Source organism: Pseudopodoces humilis, chromosome 7 (assembly GCF_049639895.1).
Source record: "Pseudopodoces humilis isolate 2021_Gansu_Grassland_sample_001 chromosome 7, ASM4963989v1, whole genome shotgun sequence".
Classification (NCBI taxonomy): Eukaryota; Metazoa; Chordata; class Aves; order Passeriformes; family Paridae; genus Pseudopodoces; species Pseudopodoces humilis.
The window spans coordinates 56,883,581-56,895,227 of record NC_142206.1 but is presented as its reverse complement, the minus strand read 5'-3'; the positions used below and the strand labels follow the sequence as shown (position 1 = coordinate 56,895,227).

The 11,647-nt window shown below is 45.8% G+C and overlaps 1 protein-coding gene across 1 annotated transcript in view; it reads right to left on the bottom strand.

Annotated features, from left to right (window-relative positions):
• Positions 1–3,604: 3,604 nt before the first annotated feature.
• The window catches only part of KCNH5 (potassium voltage-gated channel subfamily H member 5), a 148,657-nt gene continuing 140,614 nt past the window's right edge, over positions 3,605–11,647 (bottom strand). Inside the window, exon 11 of the mRNA XM_005520053.2 lies at positions 3,605–4,552. Within this exon, the coding sequence (XP_005520110.1) occupies positions 3,605–4,552 (948 nt within the window). The remainder of the gene's footprint in view (positions 4,553–11,647) is intronic.

The window sequence follows — 11,647 nt, the reverse complement described above, 5'->3', positions numbered from 1 at the left end:
GCAGGTAAAATGCTTTGGACACACAAAGCACAGGGTAGGTGCTAAGGATGCTGTTCCCAGCATCTGGCAGGAACATCTGTACAGGATTTGAGCTCTTACAGGAAAGGAAAGGAAGGGAAAGCATGCAGCTGAGAGCTCCCTTTGCTTGGCGTGTCGCTGCTTCAGCGCTGGCCTGGGTGGAAGTGGCCCTTGGTGTCCTTATTGCACTTACTGACTGCAGGTGGTTGTTTTCAGTCCAGCCTGAGCTACAGGACTGTGACTCACGCTTTTGAAAAGAGAAGGAAAGCCCCAGTCACTCATCACATCATGCACAACGCGAGGGGACGGGAGACGAACTGCTGACAACTCCATGAAACAACACATAACGCTCCCAGCGCGGATTTTGGAGACAAAGTCCTTCAGAATTGCACCTGCCAGAGTCAACCCCACAAACTGGGCCTCCCCTAGCACACAGAGCCTGGGACAGCCCATGCACAGGCTGATGGTGCTGATGGGGCCTGCAGGGCACCCATCACATCACTGCTTTGTACAAGCTGGTTCCACTGAACTTGCAATGGACAGTGCTGGAATATCAGAGTCAAAACAGCACTAGAAATAGACCCCGAGACACTGTATTTATTTCACAAACTTGGTATTTTACACTATTTAGCCACTACACATTTGAACCACTCAAGCTGCACTTGAACTGTAATAGACATTCTGGGCCCGCCCAAATGATTTTCAAGGTCAGACTAATCCTGTTAACACATTCTCTCGTTGTAAAGTGGCACAAAGTTACACCTGACTTGCAAGATAAACCTAAACAGAGATCCCTTTGCATGCCATGCAGTTCTAGCTAGAATTAATATCAGTTATAGAGAAAGAAAAGCAGTCTGTCACAAAGGCAGAGCAATGCCATTAAGGCTAAAGCTTTCTAACAAAGCCAACCCCCCTTATCCTGCTGTCGCTTTTGCAGCATCACTTCATGGCAGGTTCATGAATTCCAGGCATTTTAACAAAGTCTGGCCCCCAGACTGAGCCTGTGTGACTCAGCTATTCACCAGGCAGCCCTGGGCAGTGGCCATGTGTCTGTCTTAACCAGCAGACCAAGTCAGGCAAGAACATTCAACACTTGAAATCTTGGCACTTGAACTGTACCCACAAGGTCTGCGCAGGCTCCTGCAGCAACCCTGCAAGTCCCTAACCCCATAACCCCCCACCATTCTTCCAGAGTCCCAAGGTGGGATTTATCACAGGAATGGCAGGTCCTGTTGCTCTGCAGGTGCAGGTTGCTCTTGCAATCCAAACCATGGCTGCAAGAGTCATGGATTTGCACTTGTGTCAGAACACCAGCAGCAAAATACAGCTGAAAATTTTGACAGAGCAGCTGCAGAGAACTAAAATGAGAGGGTGGCTTGATCACTAGACTTTGGGAAGAGCTCTTACTGTGGGTTTTTGTTCTTCCCTTTTATTTTATTTTATTTTTTTAAGTATCTCTAATTTCCTAAAGGGGCAGAAACAGGACAGAAAAAACTCATCACCCAAAAAGCCTCCATGAGCTGACAAAACAGAAGCAATGACTTCTTTGGCTTCCTTATGAGCTTTTGGAGTTTTATGGGTTTGGATTTCACAGTTGAAGATATGTTCACCCTAAGATGTAGATTCCTAATTGTCACTACTGCAAATGATGGTTTGTTTGGGTTTTAGGGATTTTGTTAGTTTTTCAGGAAGTGATTTAGTTTAGTCTGGTTTTCTAATGTTACAAATTGGATCTAATACTGGTGTGTGTATAGAATGCTCACTGATTATAACCGTGTATTTGATATACCTGATTGACAGCAATCCCTTGTGGTACATACATCTTTTACTCCAGGCACTTTTGAAAGCACAGGATCTTGATACAAGAGGTCATTTAAGCTTTAGGTAGGGGGAATCCTGCTCTGAAGGAGCTACTGTGTCCTGCTGGGCTGGCCTCAAGCCACACCAGTTAACATCTCTGAAGCTGCAATGGCAATTTCTGCTATGCATCTTGTGTACCTGGATTCAAACCAGAGCAAATTGAGAGGCAAAAACAGCCGCCACACTCGGGGGCAGACCCAGGCAGAGTCCAAAACCCCAGCTCCAAACAGATCAGCAAAGCCTGCCCTGCTGCAGCCCTGCAAAGCCAGCAGCTCCAGCCAGGAGGTGAGAGGGGGTCTGAGCATGGCCCAAGGCTGGGAGATGCTGACAGGAGCCAGGTAAGAGGAGGGGCAGAGCCTCTGGCACAGACCTGAGGCACTCAGTACATGTGGGACCTGGCTGTGTGGACACTCCAAGCCTGCTCTTGAAACGTGCCCCCTCCACACGCTGACACCTTCCACGAGCCCAAGGCACGAGCAGCACTCCAGGCAGGGCTCCATCCCCCCAGAACACCCACCACTCTCCACACACACCTTATCATCCAAGCACCTTGGACTAAAGAGAATTACATCCTGACCAGTTACCTTCTCTCTTTCTAAAGGCAGCTGCAGACTGATAAATGTCCTCATGAAAGAGAGTGGAGGGGGATTAACCACAGCCTTTTAACTTCAGGCTTTCAAACCTGCTCACGTGGCTCCCAAGAAGCTGAACTACGAGTGTTCTCTCCCTTGCTCAGACCTCGTGCAAAGTCTTTCTGCCAGGGGCAATAAAGGGGACAGTGAGAGAGCAACCTCAACCTCACAAAAATGAGACATGCTAATGAAGATACTGACAGAACTGGACACCACCACTGAGTGCTGCAAAGAGAATCTACATAATGTTACTCTAACAGTTCAGTAAAAATGGCATCAGTAAAAGGAGGCTTTCAAGAAAGAAGTTAGCCCCAAACACTCAGGGAGTGCAACTGAGAGAGTTTCTGTTAGTTTCATGTTGTTACATAAATCACCATTATTATTATTCTTAGTATTATTATTATTATTTCTTACTTATGATGTTAAAAGAGCAGGAGGATACTTGAAATAAAAGGCTGTGCATGCACAATACCCACACAAATAAATTCCAGTGATCCACCCTAGCACCAGGCACGGTGCCCTCCCCTGCCCACTGAGCTGAGCCCTCCCTTTAGGATGAGTAGGGGAATTCATCACCAAATATACAGTATATTGTCATGGAATGATACCAGGAAACAATACTAACAGGAGTCTGAACGTGTCCTTCACGTCGTATTAATCTACTGTTTAACTCGGCAGAAAAGACAGTGAGGAAATAAAAGCTCAATTCACCCAGCCTGAGATCAAAACTGTCATGGCAATATTGGCAGGTAAGACCCTGATTCTTTAAATAGTACATTGCCTTTGTTAAACAAAAGTCATTCTTTTATTACATAATAGAGATTATAAATAAATGTAAAGTGTGCATGCAGTCAACTGCATATTATACAAGCAATATCTATGTTAATAATTGCTTTCTTTGGCAGGCCAGAATCCAGCTGGACATGCAATATTTACATATCAAAATCCTTGGTGTGTTCAAGTCATATTGGATGCAAGTGAAAATATATATGTATATATATTTACCGTATACACACACATATATATATATATGTATAAAGGTATATATACAACTCTGCATATATACTGTATACATATATACACATAGGTATAGGCTAAAAGTGGATTTCATCTTTTTCAGATTCAGGTGATGCAGGCCTTGAAACACTAAAAATATCCTGACAGGATATCTGGGGAGGGGACTGGGGTGATAAATGAGACTTGGGGGAAGAGAGCTGGGATACGTTCTTTTCAGACAATATTTTTAAAATTTCTGCCACCTGCTTCTCAAGGGCAGCCATCCTGCTGCTTAGCAGCTGGATATCTTCTTTGAGTTCGTGCTTGACTTCCTGCAGCGTGGTTTGTAAGGCCTGCTCAGGAATGGGGTAGAAAGGACACCTAGCATCCGCCTGGATGGGGCTGTGCTCCAGGGGGCTGCGAGTCTCACCAGCTTTATCCAAGCGAAGGTCACTTTTTGTTATTCCACTGTCACAAGAATCTGTTTTCCTCAGTGGGTTTTTATTTACACCGTTCTCCGAGTCATTGGACTTGGGGTCGTCGGACAGCAACCCCATGGACTCAGCCTTGGTGACGTTGTTCCAGTCCTCCTTCTTCTCCTCGTGGGCCCCCATAGTGTTCTTCAGCCGAAGCCAGCCTTTCCCGTTCCCGTTTTTCATCCTCATGGGGCTGTTCACTTTGAGACATTTCTGGTCTCCGTTTCCGTTTGGCTTCAGCTCCATGGCGTCGCGGTTGTTCTGCTTCACGGCCTCGCTGGTCTTCATGTACGCCAGGGTGGTCTGGATGGGCGTGATCTGGGACACGGTGACCACGCTGGTGCCCGTGATGGAGGCCCCGTTCTGCACGCTCCTGCTTTCCACCTGCAGCTGGTTCCGCTCTGGATCAATGTGGGTGGAGCCCTGATTGCGCATCTCCTTCTGCTGCTTGAATTTCTGGAAGAGTTTCCGCACAGGGTGGTCCACAGGGATGCTCAGCGTCACCTCGTTCTTCTGGCGCAGGCGCTCCTCTTCCTCCTTCTTGACATCGCTGATCTTCCTGAAGATGATCTGTGGGGGATAAATCCAGAAGTCAAGACCCAAAGGACATCACATGAAAATATTAATTTGAGATGGATAAACAGCCATTTCTCTCTTAATCCTTATTTCTGATCTTCCTTTCCATCTTAATTTTTTTTTTTAGTGAATTCAAATGGAGCTGATCAAGACACAGCAACCTCAAGATTAACCACTATAGATAGGGTACATACACACACACACTTTCTGAACAGGATGCATTAGAAGTGCCTTTCACCTTTTTTCTTGATGCAGAAGATACTTCTTCTTGAACTAAAAATATCCCAACACCAACAGAAGTAAAGAAACTGAACAAAGAGAAGAAAGCAGTTGACAAAGAACCCAAATACTGAGATGCCAACCTACCCATTACTCACACTCATACCTGCTCTGTCACTATCTTTAGTACAGATCAAAAGGAAACAGTAATTCAGCAGGGACTACACAGCTGCTAAATAAATTCAATGTACACACCCTTCCAGAGGCTGGAAAATCCCAACCTGCTCAATACTTTTTGGTTTTGCTGTTAGGGTTAGGGTATTTTAGGAGTGTTGGAGGGGGCAATTAGGTCCCCCATGGGCCACATGTGCGGCTTCACACACTTTACAGGTGTTTACTACAGAATTAGTATGTCTTATATGTGTAGGTGAACAGGGAGCAGCACGGAGAAGCAGTGTAACAGGGCTGTGTGTGGCTCTAAGACCCAGCAGTATCCACCATCTCATCATGCCATGCCATTTAATGCTATTTCACTCAGCAGCATGTCTCAGGCTGCTACAGAAAAAGGAATTTGAGCCTCGAGCTGGGAGAGGATTCACAGAGCAAAACGTTTTTGTTGATTTTCTGCATGTTACTCATATGATTTTTTTTTTTTATGTTCATCCAGTTTTCTTGAGTGTGGGATTGAGGCAGAGTGGGGAAACTGGTTCTCTGCTTGGTGACACTATGAGAAGCAGCCTATGATTAAACACAAACATGGACTACAAGGGACAGTGTGGCAAGAAAAGGAAAACAAAGCCCTTGAAATATCAACTTGAGTATCCATATTTGAGTATCTATTTCCTTTCAAGTCTCACATCTTCAGAAGTCAGTAGAGAGGTGCCACAATGGCTACAGATCCTTCACTGCATGAATCTGGGATGAGCTGGACTTCAAAGCTTCATTAGAGAGCTTTCAGTGGATATATCCTTGCCTGCTGCTGATAGATGCAGCTGCTTATAATAATTTGGTTAATTTATTAGAAGGCCAGTTAAAAAAACAGAAACAAAACCAAGGGACAACCATGGAAGTTGCTTCCATCTGACTCCTCTGACCTAGATGCAGTGACACATTCCCTCATTTGGAGGCTCCCCTTCATTAGCAGCTGCCCTCATGGAGCTACTCTCTTTCTCTCGGGCCTCTGGGGAGGGCAAACAATGGCAAGAGAAGTTGCCCTTGATTCAAAATTGAGTGATTACATTTAATTGAAGCCATGCTCCCTAAAGGCAGATTTGGAAGGTGGGTTGTGTGTGATGTTTTGTTTGTGCCTCTCTTTCCCCAGCGGGCAGCGCAGCACCTCTGGCAGAAGATGCAATAGTGAAAGCCACCAGCTGCAAGGATGTGTCCCCAAGGTGTGTCTCAGGGGACATGGCTGGTTCCTCTGCTGGTGTCCCTGTGTGGCTGCTCTGCCTTGTGCTGAGCCCCTGAAAAGATCTGTGCTGGGGTTACATCCTCTACCCATTGCTTTAAAAGGTTGTGTAGTGACAGGACAAAGGGGGAGTGGCTTTAAAATGAGAGTAGGTTAGGCTGGACTAGGAAGAAATCCTTCACTGTGAGGGTGCTGAGGCCCTGGCACAGGCTGATCAGAGAAACCGTGTCTGCCCCAACCCTGGCAGTGTTCCAGACCAGGCTGGATGGGGCTCTGGGCAATCTGAGAAAGTGGAAGATGTCCCTGCCCATAGCAGGGTTGGAAATGGATGGTCTTTAAGGTCCCTTCCAACCCAAACCATTCCATGTTTCTGTTTCCCTGGCTTTCTGGCCACAAATCTGTTTCACAGCTTGAGCACCCTGCTCTCCTGCAGCCAGCCTGTGCCTGGCAGCTGCTGTGCAGAGGCAGTGGGGGATGCTGGAAGGGAGGCAGCTGCCAGCAGCCTGGTACAAGCCTGTGGAGCTTCCCTGGCCAGTGTGGCACTGGATGTGCCATTGGGAAAGGCACGAGGCAACTCTGACAGCTTCTGTCTTGCTGCATGTTTATAATAACCAAAATGACAACAACAAAGACCACAGCAGCAGTTTTTGATTCCTCTCCTGAAGCTTGCACTTCGCTGAAAATTACCCTCACCTCCCTTTCTCCCCCAGTCCAATCTTGGTTCTTTTGTCCCTCTTCTAGACTCAGTTCAAACCTCCTCCAGACAGATGTTATCTCCCTGCACAGAATATAATTACCAGTGACTGCTGCTGCTGCTGCTGCTGGGTTTGGCAGAAGAAAAGCCAAAACCTCTCTAATCTGACACCACCTGTACCTCATACTCCTGAAGTGTGTCCTTATGAAACTCAGGAAATGACTGTAAAGCATTTTGCCCCAGGTTTCACTCAGATGGGTCGAGCCCAGTGGCAGGGGGGTCTGAGCCTGAGTGCTGCTGAGGCTCAGAGCAGAGCAAACACTTTGGGAAAAGCTGAAAGGGATGTGTGCCCAAGGTGGGAAATGCCATCAGATACACGCTGCAAAGCTGGTCCGGCGGTGTGAGGCCAAGGACCCGCTGACCACTCACAGCCATGAGCTTTACCCCTACTTTATGCCCATGCAGTGGAGAAGACACACACCCAAAGCCCTGCAGTCACCTCCTCAGAACATGTTCTCTCAGCTTCTTGCAGGACTCAAGCTGACAGACCTCTTCAATGAATTATTTCCTTTTTCTTCTCTTGGGACAGAAAATGCTACAGCCTGGAAATGTTATGGGCAGCTCCTTTGAAGAAGCAGATCTGCCAAATGCTGAATTAGTGCAGAAATGCCCAGGGACTCCAAAGTCCTGGGGTTAGCTGAGAGTCAAGAATTCAGGACTCATCTACCTCAGTGGAGCCCAGCCCTGGGCCTCCTCCCCCCTTGGCTTTCTCATGTAACCTCTATGTGTTCATAGCTGCTTTAGTTTCTTTTTCACTCTGAAATGCGTAACCAAGCAGACTCTCACATCCCAACTGACTCTGTGGGATAATGGCACTTTGGATGGAGACTGAGCTCTTGGTCCTCACTTTCCCACTAAAATACTTCAAGGAATTACTTCAATTACTTCAAGGAAATCAACCCATGGAGAACTTGTCCCTCTTCTTTCCCCTCAACCAAGGAAGATGTACCCCTAGCACAGCAAGAATCCAGTTTTGGTCAGGAGTACTTGAGATCAGTAGAATATGTACAAGTAAAAGAAAAGAATGATCTTGCACATACAAAGTACTGAAAAAAAAAACCCAAGATGTGAATTCTACCACTAACAGAGCAATAGTTATTTTTCATTACCAATTTTTTCCATATTAGGATATTTTTCATGTGGCTGGATTTAATCCACTTCCACAGTGGTTTAAATTAAACCAGAATAGTTAAAATGTGTTTACATTTACAAATGTTTACGTGGAGACTTAATTCTATTAATGTCTAATAACTTCAACCAGCTTTTTTTTTATTATTTTTTATAAATAAGAATAGAAAAACATCTCATGCAATCTGACATCTCTCTGCAGATTAGGAGAGTATTATTTTGAAATCTTAAATTGGATGAACTATTTCACTTGTTCCTGACCCTTTTTAGTGAAGTTATACATAGGCTTGTCCAAATATCTGTCCCAGGAACAGACACAATCTTCCAAAGAGTTAATCAGAAGCTGAATTACTTGTGTATAGAGTTTATCTCAAGGAGTAAAGAGCCACTCTCCTGTCTCACATCATGTTCTAAATTAATTAATGTAACAGACATTAAGTGCAGGACTCCCTTTATGGATCAGATTGTGAAAGACTGTTTCATGTGGAACAAATTTTGTCCCAGGTTCCTGAGTTCTTTTTAGTGCATTTATTTTGGGAAGAAGGGGCAACAGAGATGACATTAATTACTGAGCTGGCAAAGATGAAGCAGAAGTTAACTGATAGCCAGCCATGGGGACTGAAATACTCCAGTTATTTATGAGGCAGGCATGGAGGAGACAACAGCAATTTCAGATTCTCCATCTGATCTTGACCTCAGCCTCCTTTCCCTCCCTTCCATACCAAGAGGTAACTCCTGTGAGTGTGAACTCTGTCCCTTCCAAAGGGGGACCTTCCCAAAGGTGCTGGCAGTGGATGTGTCACTGCTGGAGCAGCTCCTGTGAGGTGTCAGCTCCTATAACCAACCCCAAAACCAAGTGCAGATGAGGGCAACAGCAGTGAGTCAGGAAGCCAGCTCGAGGCTGAGACACACACACTGAATTAATGAGTAAAGCTGTGGCTTTTTCAGGTGCTTTGAAATGCATCCCTTGTCTGCTGTCTTTTTTTGTAGCAGTATTGTGAAAATCATCCCTCCATGACCTTGCTCCATACAGGAGATCTCACAAAGATCCCTTAATAAGTGACTCCAAGGCAGGTGAAGGGATTAAAGAGCTGGTAAAAGTCTTGAAGAATTACAGTAAGTTCATAAAAAGTGGCAGGTGTTTGACCAGAGATCATCCTGTTCTGTGCCTGAACATCCCATGCTGTTGCTAGTGGCACTCAAGGTGTGCCTGCTCCTCTCCACAGAAATCCAGACAGGGACAGCCATGGATCCAGAGGGCCCACAGTTGTCATGGTGATGGATGCAGTGTGTGTGCAGACTGAGGGAGAGAGGGAAGGAGGGAGGGAGAGCCACACAAAGCCATCAAAAAGCAAAGATTTTCACAATGTGAAGACCCTTTCCTGGGGGAATTGGTTTGACTCAGCTCACTGGGCATTTCTGCAGCAGAAACACCACACTTCAATCCCCACAGCTACATCCACTCAGTAACCTCAGGTCACTCTTGTTAAAGCACAGACCAGGCTGGTGTCAGTGTACATCATCTCTCAAAAGTTTGTTTCAGGGGTAATTATCTTGTCTGCATCAATGTCTTGTAGAAGCCCCATCTCCCTTGCATCTGATTGTTCACAACCCTATGTACTTGTCCAGATCCCTGTATTTTTGTTCCTATTTAATACAGCGACATCTTAGAAGGCATCTGAGATCAGTGAGATAAAAATTATAGAATCATTAAGGTTGGAATCAAGATCATCTAGTCTGAACCAGGTTAATAAATTTGCAGAAATATAGGGCTTTTTTTTAACCTGGACCCATCTGACAGTTCTGGTCCAGAGCTGTACTTGAAAACACTGCAGATGGAGCAAGTGGGATGAGCAGACAAAGTTTTGGAGCTTTCCAAATGATGGAGGCAGGACCTCAGGGAAATGCACCCTTCCTTGGACCACGCAGCAGAGCTGGCAGCTGGTTTGCAGTTGGCTGAGACCCACTCAGCAGCTCCTTTATCAGCTTTCAGATCCCACCAGAAGGATTTGGACTGGTCCATCTCTTCCAGGAATGTCTACTTTCCATACAAAAAGGGAATTGGAGTGTTTTCACAAGGTGTGTTGGTCTTGGCATCCTTTTATATAAAGCTTTTTGCCTTTTTTTTTTTTTCTTTTTTGGAAACAGGAGAGCTGCCTTCCCTTGCCTCCTTGGCCTGAAATGACACAAGCTTAGCTGAAGCTGGCAAAAGGATTTTAAAAGTTTTAAGTGGTACAACCAATATCCAATACTGCAATAACACAGATCTCATTTTCTTTGGAAATAATGCTACAAGGCTGTACAACATAAATTTCCGTAAAGACATCTGCAAAAAACACTATTAATTTTCACATCTTGGAGTGCACTGCACAGAAGTAATTTATATTTTTGTCATGCTAATGTGGAAGGTGGATTTGTGTCAGATCCAGGATTTAGACACAGGATACCCCAGCGCAGATGAGTGTGCTATTTCCTGCTCCTGAAAATACATAATACATAAATACATTTCCTGCTCCATAAAATACACCCAATTTCCAGAGCACAGACAGAACAGGGCTCACCTACAAAGCTTCTCTCTGCATCTGAACTCACCCTCCAGGAGCCCTGCACAGCGGAGGGAGGAAGACAAAAGCACTTGGAAGGTGTGAGTCATCTCACCTGCAGCTGAATGTTAAAGCAGGTCAGACAAGCTGTACCCTGAGATGCTGTTTGCCTCTGGTGTCTGTACGGTGCCTGTCCCTTTGTGCAGACATCTTCTGTGGATGGTGGGCATGGAGGATTCAAATCCCTACCTGTGGCAGTGCAAATGTCAGGCTTTGGTGCAGACCGCATAAAAAAGCCTCCTGTAAAGTTTTTCTCTGTGTGGATATCTGCACCCTTCACCTGATGCTATTTTTATTTCCACCCCAGCATGTTGGGGTATTGCCCCACAGCCTCAGGGACCAGCCAGTCCTCAGACAAACATTATTCTTTCAAAAGCTGTAGAGGGAGGACAAGCCAAGACTGCCCAGGAGACCCTGCCAGACTGGTGGCTCTCAGTGAGAGCCTGTGGAAAACCAGATGTTTTTGCCTACATGGAGCAACAGGATGCACCACCAGCAGGGAAAGGAAAGCCACCCCTTCCCCCTTGTTGTCACTACACTTCCCAGGAAAACCTTCCAGCAGGGGAAGGGAGATGCCCTTCCCACAGCCCCTGGGAAAAACCCTTTGCACTTCAAAGCTCATCCCTGATGTTGTAGGATAGATCCTGCTTGGATCACTCCCACCACTGGCACTAAGCACTGCCACACCCAGCAAACCCTTCCCATTCCATTGCTCTGATGGGCTCAGGGGAGGTCTAGGATGCTTCAACCCTCAGTCCTTGAGTCCTGGTCCCCACTAGGAACCTTTAGCTGTCAAAACAGGGCATATCTGGGATCCTCTTTTCTGATATTCTGAAAACTAGGCTAGCCAAGCCCAATTCCTAATGTATAACCCTTGCTCCAAAGCTAAGGTGTTTTTAAAATCTAGGCAGGTCCCAGAGAACACAACTCATTGCTAATACCTGATGCTAAAATTCTATTCAATCTTATTTTTCAGA